This window comes from Pelmatolapia mariae, linkage group LG16_19 (genome assembly GCF_036321145.2).
Source record: "Pelmatolapia mariae isolate MD_Pm_ZW linkage group LG16_19, Pm_UMD_F_2, whole genome shotgun sequence".
NCBI classification, from domain to species: Eukaryota; Metazoa; Chordata; class Actinopteri; order Cichliformes; family Cichlidae; genus Pelmatolapia; species Pelmatolapia mariae.
In genome coordinates this window covers 66,855,205-66,872,004 of record NC_086241.1, presented here as the reverse complement: position 1 = coordinate 66,872,004, position 16,800 = coordinate 66,855,205, and the positions used below count along the sequence as shown (strand labels likewise).

Here is a 16,800-nt window from a genome sequence, read left to right as displayed (position 1 = left end):
AGTAATGTTGTGAGTTAAGTATAGTAATATTATGGTATTGCGGGGTGTCTGGTGGTTCACACCTCTACAAAGTACTGTAGCAAAACAACCCATGCATGCCAAATAATCACTACATTTTTGCTCTTCCGCTCTCTTTTCCTCAGGTGCTGCACTGCTGTGTGGCTGGGTCCAACCTGCACACCCAGCAGAGCCACTATCTGCTCACCCTGTCTGACTTGTCCAGTGACTATGACCTCATGCTGGGTCAGGTTAAGCGCTGCGAGCCACCCCCGTCACAGACACCCACCATGGACTTAGGCAACCTACTCACTGTGGCTGAGGGTAAGGGCAGGAAAATGTAATTTCCTAAGAGCATCTGAATCTGTTTTGAGAAAGATCGCACTGCATAAAAAGGTTATTTAGTGTCAATTGTTATATAGTATGTGTTGTTATGTACATAGGTTTACATAGGAGGGTTAAAAGCCAGTTAGTACTTGATGCCAGCTGCTGCGTCGTAAGAGGTGATGACAATCCCTTTTAATGTTTTGGATACTGCTGCCAGCTCTATATTTTATAGTTCCTATATTATAGCTCCCAGAATATGGAGCCAAACTCTCTACCCTGTCTGCCCCCACCCTCCCACCCCCACAAAAAATCATCCAAAACAGGTTACAGGTAAAAGCAAACTCTAAGTAGGCCATCCATTTGGAGCCTCTCCATTAAATGTCAATATCTTATTAAAAGTATGAAAAGGAAATCAACCATCACAGGGAATGGAATGTTCACATTAGTACTCAGCCCTAAGAGAAGACCCATTATGGGGTTTAGATTTAAAAAAAAATCTTTTTTGTGACCTTGTGTTTCCATTAGGCAATATATTCCTCTTTCTCTCTCGTGTCCTCAACTTCTAAAAAGTCCTCAAAGCCCAAATACACAATGTGAATGTCTACTGAAACAATGTAAGAAATTCAAACAGAAGCTTTTGTCTTGAAAATTTCATCACACCTCTGCTTTTTTCCATTCTTTTTTTTTTTTTTTTTGGTGCACAGCTGCACAGAGTCTTGGTTGAAATAACAAAACACTATCAAAAGGGCAAACCAAAGAGTGCCGGCCTAGTTATATTCATGCCCTCACCTCATATTGATCAAGTCACATCAAAGGGCCAGTGCATCTCTAATGCAGCTTGGCCTGCTTTCTAAAGAGCTTTCTCCACTTTGATGGGGGATGATGGTATTGATAGCACTGTCACAATGCAAGAGTGCATCTTCTTGTTTTTCCCACATCACTGCAGAATAAAGCACGGCATGCCTTTCACTTGGGAGTAAAAACCTGTACATTTACATAAATGCAATCTGCAAAGTACAATTCTATTCAGCAGTCTGCAAAGATGGTGGTTCTCATTAGCACTTGGCCAGTCTCAATGGTTGTCCATTGTAAGAAGACTCAATGGGCTTTTCAAAGTTGTCTCTTATGATTAGATGCTACCTACTTAGAGGTGTGCTAGCTAAGCTATTGTGAGAAATGAATAAAGTAGCTCTATTAGTAATCATGAATCAGATTTGGTTTTGTGTAAAAGGAGCTAATAAAGAGTGTAACATGTCGACACACAAATGTGGAGCTTTTTAAATATTGTTAAGAAAGTCTACATTGAACATATTATAAAAGACAGCCCTGTGTGCAGCCGTATTCTAAACCCATTGGTCATTTTTATTGATCATGTGTTACACTTTCTTGCTTGTATTATTTCACTAGAGATGGTCTCCGTGTTTTCATCCTCCCATCTTTTTTTCTCCCACCAGAAAAGCGTCGCCGCAACATGGAGCTGATCCCGCTGACGGCACGGATGGTCATGACACACCTTGTGAACCATTTGGGCCATCATCCCCTGAGCGGCGGCCCCGCTCTCCTCCACAGCCTCGTGAGCGAAAATCATGACAACCCATACGTGGAGTCGTCCGAGCTGTCCTCCGAGGTCTTTAAAAGCCCCAACCTGCAGCTTTTTGTCTTCAACGACAGCACGCTGGTGTCCTACCTGCAGATCCCTGCCGAGACTCCCACCGTCGGACAGCCCCTTCACACTTCCTCCCAAGTGCGCGTCATTGTCCGGGACATCTCGGGCAAGTACTCGTGGGATGGTGCCATCCTCTACTGCACCGCGCATGAAGACTTTGATGTGGGAGCCTTTAAACCAGTTGACCCTTCCCTTTCTGCAGCCGCTGCAGTCAACCACAGCAGAAACCCGCCCCCCTCCCCAGTAGCAGGACCGCACAAGCGTCATTGCTCAGGCTCCGATTGTCACTCCAACTCTTGTGAGGAGGATGAGTTTGATGTTCTCGATAAGCTTTTGGAGGACCTCGGACACAGCAGCCCAGAATGTCTTCCCCAGCCACGACTTAAGCTTAACCAGCCGGCCGCGTCACCCCATGGAATGAACCTAGAGCAAGAGAACGCCATCCTGGAAGCCATTCATCGTCAGACTCACCAGGAGGAGGAGCAAGTGAGGAGGTGGGAGGCTGATGTAAGCTTTCGGGCTGACTGCCAGAGTGAACCATCCCACCAGGAACCAAAAGCTCCTTTTTACTTCTGCCGGCTGCTGCTTAATGATCTTGGCATGAACTCTTGGGATCGCAGGTATTACAGACAGACTGAAAGTAGCCTGCTCTTTACTGAAAGAAACAAATAGAGGAAAGTGGGATTTTGAGAGAAGTCAGACAAGGGTCTGTTACTTATTGGTCACTAGTCTAAAAACAACACATTAAATGCAGGCAATCAGAGAGAAAGAACAAGACACATCCTCTTGTTAAGTCTGACACCAAGTCACTTTCTTCAAAGTAACTCAGCTGTTGGCTTGTTACTCAAAGAGAGAGAGAGGATGAATTTAAAGGCACATTGGAGTCCGCAGTGTCTTAATCTCCTCTCCACAGGATAAGAGTGCCCAGCTGTTTTCACTAAGGTCTAGCTTGCAGAGCCTCATCTTTGCTGTTCTGCCCCGTAAATTAAAAGCTTACACCTCTTAATGGTGATGGTGTAACGTGCACACAACAAGAGGAGATTGTGGCTTGCACCTGTGCCTATTTTTTTTGGTCCTCGGTCATCAGATCTGCAAAACAAAACTTTGGTTTAACACTTATTTTCTTTGTGATGATTTAAGCTGCCGATGGCAATTTTAGTTTCAGATTAAAATCATCATGTCTAATCTAATCAAGACTTGTTGTTGTTCAACAGGAAAAGCTTCCATTTGCTGAAGAAAAACTCTAAACTCTTACGGGAACTGAAGAACTTGGACTCCAGGCAGTGGTAAAGTTCACTTGGGAGTTTTGTATCATCTTGTGATAATTTGTCTGAGATAAGCGGTGTTGTCTGTAATGTATTGTGTTTTCCTGATCGCTCATAAACATGTTTCTGAATGAGTAAAATTAACTCTTTGCATGTCCTGCGAGCCCTCCAGTTTTTCAAGACGGCAGTGCTCCCTTCCTCCTCCATCCTAATCTGTGCCAACTCCTGCTGAGCACAGCCCTGCAAGTCTCCCTCCATCACTCTGTCCTGTTCTTATCGTTCTTACTGGACTCTTGTAGTCCAATCCATAAGTGCTCTACACATTGCTAGTGACAGGAGGTTATTAAAGAATGCCCTCAGGAGTGGACCGTTTTCTCCCAGACGGTAGACTTGGTTGGACAATAACAACCTGTGCGCAATCATGCAAAGTCTCCTAAATGTACTCCAGCACAATGTACTGCCATGGCAACAGGGAAAGTAGGATGGGGGGGCTTTGCTGCCATTCTTCTTCTTTTTTTTTTTCTTTTTTTTTTAAACATGATGTTAAAGCTGATGGAGAGATAGCAGGCGGGTTTTTGGAGATAAACATTTTTTCCCCTCTGTGCTTGAGATTGTTATTCAGCAATTCAATTACACAATTTACCTTGATTAGCGAGGTGTAGTCCAAGCATTTCATCCAGAGTAGCTCAAGTAGTTAAAGGCTTTTCAAGTTGTGTTACAACTGTTAAACGGGTTAGTGTCGCTGTTGTTCTTTTAATGCTGGCTGCTTTTTATTTTTTGTTGTTGTTCTGTAGCCGAGAGACGCACAAGATTGCTGTGTTCTACATTGGAGAAGGCCAAGAAGACAAGTGCTCCATTTTGTCTAACAGTGCAGGAAGCCAGGACTATGAAGACTTTGTATCTGGACTGGGATGGGAGGTGCAAACCACGACTTTAAATCAAATCTTTGCATTCATATTTGTACAAAGTTGTACAGCCGCACTCAGAAAAGAATAACTTTTGCTTGTACGTTTCAGGTGGACCTAGCCACGCACTGTGGCTTTATGGGCGGACTCCAGAGGAATGGCAGCACAGGTCTAACGGCTCCTTATTATGCTACCTCCACTGTGGAAGTCATTTTCCACGTCTCAACACGTATGCCATCTGATTCTGATGACTGCCTCACCAAAAAGGTAAAAAAAATCCCATCAGCTGTTTTTTTTTTTTTTTTTTTAAAGCTCGTATTGACTATTCGCACATCTGGATTGTCTGTATTGAATTACTTGCACACCTTAAGTTCTAAGTGCATTAGAAAAAGAAGAATGTACTGCAGTGAAATGGCTACACAGCCATGCCTGCCCAGAGCAGTATGTTGTTGCAGCCTTCAGCTCTGTGTTAAGCTGTGATCAGGAGGTGTGACTCCAGAGTGTGGGCATTGATTAGTGACCCTGGCCAGGAAGGCCTGAGGAGTAGAGAATCGCAGGCGCGTGAGTGAAGAGAGGGCATGTGCTGCTGTGGTAATGACTATGATTCTGCTAGCCCCTGCCCCCCTCCCTGTGTGCTGTGACCAGGGCCTGGATTCAGCCATTAGCTCTCCCTGCTAGGGCAGGCGCCGGCCGGATGCCGGCAGGATCCTTTTATCCAATTCCTGCTGCCGCCACAGGAGCGATCGATTTGGTTCTGCAGTGGGATTCTGAGCTGTAGTGCAGCAGTAGCAGTTAGCAGAAAGAAATGAGCCGCAAGGCCCCTGCCCGTGCTGCCAATCTTCTCATACAGTACCCTGCTGAGGAGGGAAATTCATCAGGCTCTCCTCATATCCAGCCACACTCCAGCCCTCAACAGACATCCCCCTCTCCATTTCACAAATAATCGCCTACTCATTCCAAACCCATCCTGGAACTGTGTTTAGTGGCCACAGAAATTAGTCTGAGGAAAGATTTTTGTCTTGGTTTGTCCAGAGTGTGGCGCTGGAGGGGTGGCCGTGCCCAAAGCAGAGTGTGCTGCCACTCCGCTCTCATTCAGTTTCGCCGGGAACTTCTGTAATTGCTCGTGCTCACCTCGCACAGATCTCCACACCAGCTACAGGTCCAAGAGAAATTTGCGGGCTGGGCCGCTTGCTCCGATGTTTCAGAAAACGATGGGAAAGTGAAGAGAAGAGAAAGTGGTATGAAAAAAATTGGAATGAGAAACAGGCTTTGTCTGTGTCTAAGTACGATGTTTCTCTGTCAATTTAAAAATAACACTTTTAGTCCAGCAGTCACCCACTTTACTTGCTGTAACCATAGAGGCATACTGTAGGGGAGAGACGGATGGGGTAGCTCTCGCTGAGTAGATTGCCTGTTTGAAGCTGATGGAAGGGGGGAAAGCTAAACCTAAAAGAAAAGAGGAAAAACCATGAATTCCTCAATCCAATTGTGGGTTTTAAGGCACTGCAGGCTGTAGCAGCAGCAGCTGGCTTCAGTAATGCATTTATAGAAATGACCTGCAGGGTTGGGGTCAGGCCATGTAGACGATGTGGATGTGTGCGTGAAAGCGAGGGAGATGGACGGGTGCCTTAGCCGTCCCAGTTACCCTCAGGCGCTACGTCTTAACTAGGTTGCTGCAGGTTGTTTTCATTAGGATGCTCTTGTCTTCTGGATCCTTTGGGTGGCAGTTTCCATGTATGTGAACCCCACTGGTTGGGTGGAAGGTCAAAGTGGGCTAATTGGACAAGAGCCTTTGACTTGAATCACATTTTATTAAAGAAGTCTCAACATTTGGATGTGATTAACAAGGGGATAAATGGGTTGGTGCAGAAGATGATTGACTAGAGCATAAGCATCCTCATTAAACTTGTCATTCAGCTAATCCAAATGCTAATATCTTAACCCAAATTAACATCCCACTGCTGATTGTCTGCAGCAAATGCATATTCAACATTTTCTCTGAAATTGTCCCAGTGACTGACCTGGCTGGTACCTGCTGATCCTTGGACAGACAGACTGAACTGGCGAGCTCCAGTAATCAGCATGCCGTGGATTTGTTTAAGATTAGCGTATTACCATAATTAAGGGCTTATAATAGAATGTGCTAATTGCATTTTTGGTGGCGAGGGCATGTTTCTTAATGGCTCATTAGACCAACAGTACATTGGCAGATGTTTTCTTCTGAGTAGAGACTCACTTCTCAGTGTCCATGATACTCTGGAAAATGGATTCGACATCACTGGACCACCAGCTAATAAATGATCTACACTTGTCAGAGAATGTAACGTTGCTACTCCCATCTATTTTACTTTGAAAAGGGGAAAGCTGTTTACCTTTTTTCTTCTTTTTTTTTTAAACTAGCATCAGTCAATTTCCTGTCATTTAAGCAAATCTTCTTGTCCTGCCCAGTTTCATTTGTGGTTGTGAACAGAGTGGAAATGGGAAGCAATTTAACCTCTGATGGGGTAGGTTAATTGGATTTGAATTATTTGGTTTTAAAATGCTCAATTTTGTCCATTTTATGTTTGCTATTTGAATTTGTAATGAAAAAGCTATAATAGGAGACTAAACCAGAGCCAGGCTACGATTTAGACCATTGTTTTCAAACAAAGTTTGCGATCACCTGCTCCAGAAACAGTTGCTCCCAAGATGCACTAGAAAATAATATTGTCAGTCATCCTCTTCTAAAAAATCTTTTGAACCTCAGTCTGCTCCTCGGTCTCCTGGAGGCAGTGTGGGTTTTAAGTGCAGAGCGGATAAAACCCAGTTAGAAGCCCTAATCCATCCAAATTTGTGTTCCTGTCATCGTCCCCAAGCAGTGAAAATTACATTCGCTCACTAAGCTGTTGATTAGACTAATTTTGTTTGTTTGGCAGCTGCGTCACCTGGGAAACGATGAGGTGCACATAGTGTGGTCCGAGCACACCAGGGACTACCGGCGCGGCATCATCCCAACTGACTTTGGAGATGTGCTGATAGTCATCTACCCAATGAAGAAACACATGTATTTCATCCAGATCATGAAGAAACCACAGGTAAATGGCTGTGCCGAGTGGAATATTTAGGATATAGACCACTGCAGATGTTTAGGTGTAATGATCATTTACGGGAGGTTTTACTTTTTAAGCATGCAGGTTTACTGTCATGTCTTAAGGGCACCTAAACAAAGTGAGCCGTTGTTAATTCTACCTGTAACAAGTCAGCATACAGCATGGCACTGCATTAATTTCCTGTCTGTGTTCATTAGATAATGCAGACCCTCGTCCTTCTGTTGTGTTCAGACTTTGCTCTGAATTTCATACCTTCTTTCCCTTGTTGTGGTTTCTGTCTGAAGGCTCTCAGGTCTCTCCTCCAGCGGTGCATTATTACCCACACTGTGGGTATGTGCTTTCAGAGATGGTTACTGGCCTTTGTTGGCTTGCTTTCATCTTGGTTATTCCATAGTGCTGCACTCGATGTGTGGCCTCCCAGAGGACCGTGAAATTGCTTTGTCCAGGATGACTGTATTCAGATGTTCAGATATATCCACACATTATTAAAATGCATAGTGCAAAATTCTTAAAGCAGTAGTTTTCTTTTCTTTCCAGTAAGTTATCTTGAGAGAGATAATCGGGAAATGGATCATGTAAAATGATGTTGTAGTTTAAGCCTAACATGAAGAAACATGTTATGTTCTTATTCTTCCATTGTTTTTTATAACAGTTATAGAAGGAGGGGAAATTCATTCAGACTGTATTTGTTTCATTCATTGTTTTCCAGTGTGAATGATCATAGTGCCAATTTATTGCCGTCTCTGTTTGCATCATAGTCATTGCACTAATGGAGCGCTGGTTTTGTCCGTGTAAACAGAAAACTAGCGAGGCCATCCTCGTCATTGAAAGCTCCACGTTTTGACTTTGTTGAATGTCAAAATTCAACGCAGCAGTTCACTAGATGCAAAACTTTATTCACTGCTGAGAGCACATTAGTTATCAAAAAGAAATTTAAATCATTTTCCTGGAACTCTCAATTGCTGTTAAGAAAACCCACAAATTGCTTTTATCATTCATGAGTCATACACTAGTCGACTTCCATCCATACGTTTTCCTCAGTGCTACTCCAGGCCCACTCGTGTTCATGGAGGGCCTATTCCGGATAACCTCTGAAAACACTAACCCTTTGTGCAGGAAGCTTTTATTTCAGTTTTTCTGTCGGGGAGCTGCACAAAGAGGAATTGGAATGAAGTTGAAAAACTACAGTCGTTAAAGATCATAATTTAAAAAAAGAGTTTCTGCCACAGGAAGCCTTTATCAGTGGGTGAAGGTCAGAAGAAGAGCTGCCGCTGCAGTGCCGAGCCCAATCGTGAAAAAATAAACATTTTTATTAAAAAAACATGTAAAACCATCTACTCAGATGTCTGATGCTGGAGTATTTATAGTATAACTTCAGGTTTCCATCACACGATTTAGCTAATTATTCTGTATCACTGGTGTTATACATTATTTTGTTGTTTAATTTGACTGGTCGAGTGCCAAGTTGAGGACAGCAGGGCCTTTGGAAAGACTTTGACGTTCACGTCAACTTCCAGGTCAGTGACTATTGAGCTTCAGTGATTAAGGGCCCCCTTCCAATATGCATGAACAGACGCACACACACACACACACGCTATTCTTGAAATTCATTCTGCCCCTTTGTATTAAATAGCTCAATATGAGGGCATTGTATAGTATTGATTGTCATTTTAATTTCATTTACCTAACATTGATTCGCATAAGATATGTGTGGTTGTCATGCAGAGTTAGGCAAAATCCAATTTCAACTTGAACCCTTCCCCTAAACAGATGGAGGAGGGGTTTTGTTTTGTTTTTAAGCAAAAAAATGTGTCTCTTAAGTACTTGCAGATGCAAAAACAGGATCCTCACTAAAATTTGAGTTTTATTATCGACTTGTCTAATTTCTTTGTTTCTTTCTCGACTTCCTCAGGTTCCCTTCTTTGGCCCTCTGTTTAATGGCGCTATCGTCACTGGGACGCTGCTGCCAAGTTTAGTACGGGCTACCTGTATCAATGCCAGCAGAGCTGTCAAGTCCCGGCTGACTCTCTACCAGAGCTTGTATCCTTTTTTCCTCAAGGCTTCTGCTTTATTTCCTCTCTCATACAGCTACAGCTCCTCAGATGAGTGCGACACTTTTAAAAGATGAGGCAGTGGTTACTCAGAGAGCTCAGACTGCTAAGTTTATTAGCAACGATTTTGGAATATTTCAATTAGATGTAAATAAAACATCACTGAGATTAAATTTCCAACATGACAAGCCACCACATTGGAGTGAATTCACTGGAACATGTGGTGTGCTTTCCATGTTAGCCAAAGTACACAGCTGAGTGCAGACACTGATCTTTATGAGCTACCTGATTTACATACAACTATTAGGCCGAGGCTGTTTCACAGCCTGGAGCAACACGGGAGGTTGCGGGGTTGTTTTGGGTAAGAGAACAGATAATGTGTCATCATCTATCACTACCGTTTTATGGCAGACGAGAAGAACCAAAATAAAAGCCCCATCAACAAATGTATACAAGTGCATACACTCACACCCTCACACACTGCTCTCATCCCTACACCCATCCATCCAACTGTGTGCCGTTAAGAGCCTGACTCCAGCTGTAGTTGTCAGTTGGTTTAAAGAGAGTGTAATTACCAGTGGAGATGAATTAGCATGTGAATACCAGCAGCACAGAGTCGAGGGAGGGGTGGGAGGGTGAGATGGGGGTGGGGGGGCAGAGTTGGGATGGCCCCTGGAGGGGGAAACCTGATCTCCCTTAACGTCCCGCTCCTACTCGGACAGCGTGTGCGCCACTGCCTCACCAGAACCACACTGCCCCTCTGGCAGTTGCTATAGAAACCTCTCCCAAGGAGGTTTTATTTGGATGGAAGACTTTGGATTGAGGATGTATGCATGATTTCAAAACTTGTTTTCAGACTCTGTGTGGATGACTATTACTCACAAAGGGCTTTTGGTCTGTCATCGTGCTGCACCGCTCACAGTGTTGGGTGTGTGCAAGTATGTGTGTGTCTGTATGCATTTCACAGTGCATCACATAGCTTGGCCCCCCCACCCCAATATCGGGCCTTGTCTGAGAGTCCCCGGGGGTATCCTGAGTGACAGATGTCTGTTACCCGACGCCAAGTGAATTAGCCCAGTGTGATTCTCAGTGCCAGAGGGGGCCGTCCACAGGCCTGCCTGGCTCTGGAAGCCTGAGGGACTGGGGAAGCCGAGGGGTTTTTGGTTTTTTGTGGGGGGTTTTTAAAGGGGGGTGGTGCTGCTGCAGTAAGAGGGCCGTACTGGGACACTAAAGCCTCACCTGGCATTCCTTAGCAGAGAATCAGTTCAGCACAAAGGCATGATCTATGAGAGGAGATAAGCGCTGCCTCTGGAGTTCTGGCACTGATCGGCTGCCAGGCCTCACACACTCCACCAGAGGAGATGAATGAAAGTGCCAGGCAGAGCGCACGGCCAAAATGAGTATCTGCATGTCTGCCTAGCCAGAGAGCTCGTGAGGCAAAGAGGCAAAACTATAAGCTAATGAATGTTTGGTGCTGTATGAAAAGTGATAACTTGGGATTTGATATTTTAAGAGAACGTCAGAGTGCACTGGTGCAACGTCCAGCAGTGGTTCTGATCGTAAAAGAAACAGTGCGTTGGTAGCCAGGTGGAGTTATTCTTTCAGATGCTTTGATTTCAACATTGCTTTTACTGTTACACCACTCCAGCCTTTTGCATTTTTCCCTCTCCGGTCGTTTCAGTTCTTCCATCTTCTCAGGATATTGCAGCCCTTTATCTTTCACAGGTTGGAACAATGACCTGAAACTCTTTTTTTTTTTGATGAAAATCCTCATCCTTAGTTTACCCCTTCACAATGCCTTTACAATTCACAGCCTGCTTTCTGCCTGTGAGGCCACTCTCCAAGGTAATTAGTTGAATATTTCTTCAAAGAGAAGCTATATAACCCCTGTGTGTCCAGATAAAAGGCCAGTATGGCTCTGCAGCCCCCTCTTTCGCTCCGTCACAGGGATCTAGAGGACTCCAGCAGTCTGCTGCAACGCTCACAGAAACTCTCGAGCTAATAGGATTTGATATTGAAAAATGACCACCAGCAACATTTTCTGAAAATACACACAGATGGGCTACAAGAGTGTTTTTCAAAAGGATACTACCTCTTGGCAGCTTTCTGTCTTTCTCATATGGCTTTGCTCTCTCGTCCTTTTTCTGCCCACATGATTTTGTCAAATCTGTGCAGTTGCATATGCCTTCTCGTGTCACGTACAGCCATCGGTGTCATTTGCGATTTGTGTCATTTTCTTCTGCCAGGACACAACCTTGGCCTCATAGGCATCATATCACAAGACTCTCACAGACAACTCATAATGTATCATTTATTATTTATATGGCTGATAGGAAATGCAGCTGGTCTGGCTTTGTGTTCTAAGTGTATTGTTGGCCATTCGCGGCTGCATTTTGAATACTTGAGACCACAAAATGTTCAATCAAAAACAACTTTGAATTAAATGTAACCACATTTGTTTTTACAGATTTCTCTGAAACATGGATGTTAATCGGGCCCTCCCTTGCAAATGTAAGAAGCTTAAAATCAAAAACAGCTATTAGTTTGTTAGTGACACGTGGACCAAACCTGCCACTGCACTGCCTCGCTGTCTGCTGCCATTTACTGTATGAGAAAGATCCTTCATACTGTCAGTATAGAATAATGTCGTCATCCAGAAGGTGGGATTCATTTCACTCTTCAACAAGCACTTGAGTTTGATGTGCCGTCCATCACTCTTTGTGATGGGGGTATTGTTAAAGGTGAAGTGTGTGTGTGTGTGTGTGTGGGGGGGGGTGATGGCAAGTTAGTAATAGGTGAGACAATGCAAAACTGACCTTGATTCAGAGGCATAGCCTTCCTACTGGACAGAATCAATAGCTTTTGCACACTGCCCTTAGTCCCCATCCTTTGCTCTGACACACAAGTAAACACACACACAGATCCATCTCCAGGCAGCGATCAATAACCATAATCTGTTTCTGCCCATCGCCAGTCATGCGAGCCAGGCTTTTAGGTAGCGTGTGTGTGTGTGTGTGTGTGTGTGTGTGTGTGTGTGCGCAGCAGCAGAAAGAGGAGAGGAAGGCTTGATCCTTTCAGTGGAACCCAAAAAGCTGCTTAACTCTGTCATGTTCCCTCACAGGCTCATGTGAGCATATCTGCAGTCCCCCAGCTCCACTGCTCGAAACAAGATGTACATCTTTGCAACGGATGTATGCTGAAAACACAATGGATATGATATTCTGCATGCACTGCTTTTGTGTGCCGTTTCTGCATCCCCAGACGCCGTCATAATTAGTACAGTCGCCGCATTGACCGTGACACATTCTCACACCCCTTCTGAGCAAGTTATTGTCCCGGACTCATCGCGTCTTTGTCTCACGACAGCATGTTCTTTTGTATACTGTAAGATTCTTCACCTAGCGGAGATGAAAGTGCGCCTGTATGCATGATAGGGTGTCATGAATAGGATCTGCCATGTTAGTGTTGTCTCCCATGAATTATTTAGCATCGTTGATAGGTCTAATTTGCCAGCTGTTGTGCCATAACTGTTGGCAGACTCATGGATAATACTCAGCAGTCTATATCACTATGGAGCACAGTGCTTGACTGGGCACAGTGAGACGCCAAGCTAGTCATTATAAGCTGGATTCATGTAATGGTCTGAGCTGATGTGAGTATAGCCAACTTCCTGTTCACTGGAAGCGGGGCTGACCAACTGAAAGTAATTTGTAATCTGCAGTAACTTTTGTAGCGGGAGTTGGACAGCTTGACTTGTTGCATGATTTATGATAAGTGATTGTCAGCATATTGTTATTACTGGATGCAAACCGTTTAGTCGGAGGCGGTTGGCTGCTGTTGGATGAGTAGGTAGCTGGAATTGGGTGAGGGGCGAGGGGCTAGTTCGGACTTAAAGTGTCCCTGCTTGGAGTTGGCAGGGCTAAGTTTGGGCGGAGGCTGGGATTGGCTTTGATCGGGTGGTTGAGAGTTTACACATTATTTCAGGGGGCTGCAAAGAGAGGAGGGAGCTCTCCCCAACTGAATGTTTTAACCTAATCCCATTATCAGTGTAGCGCACTGCCTCCCATCTCTTCCCCCTTCTTATCCCTGCTCCCTCCCACTCCTCTCCAGCTGACCAGCTGTTCCTGCCGGGACTCACGACAATGTCCGATGTGTTCAGATCACTGAGTACCCCCCTCCTAATAAACACACACACACACACACAAATACAAATGAACAGAGCGCAGTCCATGCACGACCAAAGCAATTGCCAAGCCCATTGCTGGAGCCGAGAAGGCCTAGAGGAGGAGGAGGGTGTTGGTTGGGGAAGAAGGGGTGTAGCTTTGGGGGTTTGGAGGGGGCAAGCACAGGCCTGTCAAACAGAGAGCCCTGACTCAGGAGGCAGCCCAGCTCGGATGGCATATGGCGTCTAGCTTCATACAACATGCAAAAGTATTCTCTCCCTTCACCCCCTCTCATCTACTCCCCCTCCCCGTCTCCCTCTCCCTGCTGCTAATGCAGAATGACTCATAGCATTACTCATTTTTTTCCTGCCCCCCCAACACACATTAGTTCCTCCTCCTCTTGCCACCCAGCCTGTAACAAAAGGCGTACACTGTGCGGCACCCACACCCTGAAAGCCCTGGGGGCCTAGCACAGCCTACACTCTGGGGCCTGAGCTTCATGGGGGCCGCCCCCTTTTAAACACAGGTAGAGCAGGCATGGAACCAGACGGCCAACAGCAGGGCCCCAGAGCCCCGCCTGTCAGAGCGTACACACACTGCTGGTGTCAGAACTGCTGTGCCTGTTGGTGTATATCAGTTTGTGTTTGTATATACAGCTAGCTTTGCACTCTTGTGCTTCAGGGCTTTAAAATCATCATGCTTGGTGTCCTGCATTTGTTCATCTTTGTCTCTCCCTGCAACCTTTGTGACGTCTTGCTGGTCTCACTGATATTTTTCCACATTTTGACATTTAATTACCACGTATAGTCTATTTCTTATTAGGATCTTTTCAGTTGCTTTCATTTATTTACTTTTTTGCGCAGTGTTTATAAAATAAAAAGCCGTGGTGTTTTCAGGTATCAATGGTGGAAAACTGCGTAGCCTAGTGTAACCCAAAGAATGTCATGCTCTGTGTATTTTTAAACTTGAACCCCCACCCTCATGCCCTCCTCCCCCCTCCGTCTGTTATGCGTTCGTGTCTGACATCTGTCTGTTTGTTAGAGGCAAAGTGAGAGCCGGTTTTATGCGGGATCACCTTCCCTGTCTCTTCTCCAACTCAGCGTTGTGGAATGGGTTAGGAATGCCAAAAAGACTATTACAGTTGTGTGAAGGATTCTGTGTACTTTTGGCAGCTCTTTGGACTAAATTAGTATTATTTTCTGGTCAATATATTTGAATTCCAGTACAAGGGATTTTTTCCTTGTGTGATGTATAAAAAGTGCCACATTCTGAATGTCAGATGGTAAAAATGCAAGAAAAACTCTGTATTTGAAATGATTTGACTATCAGATAGCTGGAAAATGATTTGAAGTCTATTTCTTTGTCTTCACTTTAAAATATCTTTCTACTGCTGTGTGCTTCTAGAGAAAAGCCTCCCAGTTCTCCTAATGTGCTTAATGGCACAAATTCCCACAGATTGAACCATCAAAGAGGATAGCATGGTCCTCATCCCTCTTATTATAGTTTGCATATGCATGCTTGATCATGTAGGACTAAAGTCCTCATCTCAAATAGGCTACTATATGTAAGGGGATGGCTTAAACCCCCCCCCCCCCCCGGAGCCAAAAAGAAGCACAAATATTCTCACAAAATATCACGCATAGAAACATTGATGCAATCACTGTCTCACTAATAACTTGCAGGATGCGTAGTAAAGATGCCGTGACCCCGGTCGCATGATTGGACCTATTACGGGCTGCACTGAGACATGTTCATTGTGATTGATGTGTGGCGCTGCTAGCTCGGGTGTAAAAACCTGTGTCTGCTTTATGTGATTAGCATCCAGCTAGCCACTCCATCTGTTACCCCTAGCCCTGTTTAATTAATGAACTTTCTTTTTCCACCCCACAGCCAGGCAGTGCAACACTAAAGCAAAAGCTGTTAGTCCTCTCAGGTTATCCAAATGGATGCGTGTTCTTGCCCCCCCCCCCCCCCCACTCAACCCACCCACCCACTCTCAATGGGTGCGTTCTCATTGATTAGTTATGTTTTGTTTCCCCCCCTCTTTTGTTTCAGGGTTCTTGAAGGGAGGGTTAATGAGCTTTCCTGGCAAGCTTTAGTGCTTGGAATCTGGGGATAAATGGGAATAATTTTGTTGTTTTTTGTTTTGTTTTTTGTGATGGACTTGGCAGAGATGTGAAGCCTCGTGCCACCGTGTCAGTCTGTGTGCGTGTGTTTGGGTGTGTATGAATGGGTTGCGGCGGGGTGCGTTGCATTTCATCCCTGCTGGTCCATTATTCGTCTTCAGAAGCCAGGAATCTGGAACACTCTTTAACAGTTGGCTCTGTCACTATTCATCTTCCAACCATCTCAGCAAAACTCTTGTCCCGTCCTCCTTTTACCACCAAGTAGTCTCTCTTTTCATTTATGTCCCTTCTTCCTTCCATGTCTCTTGCTACAAGCGCTGAACAGCCTTTTGTCCAGCTAAAGCTGCCCTCTTTTGTTTGTGCGGCCTTTTTTATCCTTGTGCTAATCGGCATGGTCGTGTGCCTGAGTTGGACCCCATCTTTCACGCTCAGCTCTCCTTTGTTTGACACACCGCCCCTGATAAGAATCCCAATTCTAGGGCCTCTCTGATATTGAAATCCAACAGCGGCGTAGAAAGAGCCTTCAATCATCTATTATCTGTGCTCCAGTGATTACCATTCAATCTCCCTGGGTCCAGGCTCCTCATCACCGGCCCCAGAGCTGAGGCCGTCCCCTGAAAGAACCTGCATCCCTTAACGCCTGTGTCACATTCAGCATAGCCATAGATATTTCTGACACCGTCTTGAGACAGCCACACATCAAACGCTGCTGGGAAATGTCAGCAAAATGTCACTCATCATTCTCCACTGGAATCTCTCGTTCTCTGATCTGGCACGGGGGTTTTGGAGACTCTTGTGAAGATACCTTGTGACATTATTGGCGGTCTTTGTCCCTGAATGGCCATTAATTTTTCAGTTCCCTTATTTTGTTCAGACACCAGAATTGCTCTTTTTTCCATAAGGCTGCATTGCTTTTAATGTTGCAGACTTAATTGGCTGTTTTAAGAAGGAATTGCTTGATTATTTATAAGTTGCACATTAATGCCTCTTTAAATGGTTCAAAGGCAGTGTGTGCTCTTCCGCTGGCCTGTGGCCATTATTCTCTTTCAGAGGATGTCCTTGTGCCTTGCAGCATTTGCATTTTTGCACTAAATGGAATGTTCTGCATTGACAGACAGGCAAGGGAAACAAAGCAATAACAAAAACAAAACATTTAAGTGTGCATCGCTGTGCATTGTCTGCTTCTTCTTAGAGGAGCAGCCTTTGATGTG

The 16,800-nt window shown here is 44.8% G+C and overlaps 1 protein-coding gene across 6 annotated transcripts in view; it reads left to right on the top strand.

Annotated features, from left to right (window-relative positions):
- The window catches only part of ralgapa2 (Ral GTPase activating protein catalytic subunit alpha 2), a 93,656-nt gene that overhangs the window by 57,949 nt on the left and 18,907 nt on the right, over nt 1-16,800 (top strand). For all 6 annotated transcript variants that reach the window (XM_063499064.1, XM_063499060.1, XM_063499062.1 and 3 more), the window contains 7 exons: nt 144-321; nt 1,779-2,610; nt 3,205-3,276; nt 4,050-4,173; nt 4,272-4,427; nt 7,076-7,234; nt 9,162-9,289. In XM_063499064.1, the coding sequence (XP_063355134.1) occupies nt 144-321; nt 1,779-2,610; nt 3,205-3,276; nt 4,050-4,173; nt 4,272-4,427; nt 7,076-7,234; nt 9,162-9,289 (1,649 nt within the window). The remainder of the gene's footprint in view (nt 1-143; nt 322-1,778; nt 2,611-3,204; nt 3,277-4,049; nt 4,174-4,271; nt 4,428-7,075; nt 7,235-9,161; nt 9,290-16,800) is intronic.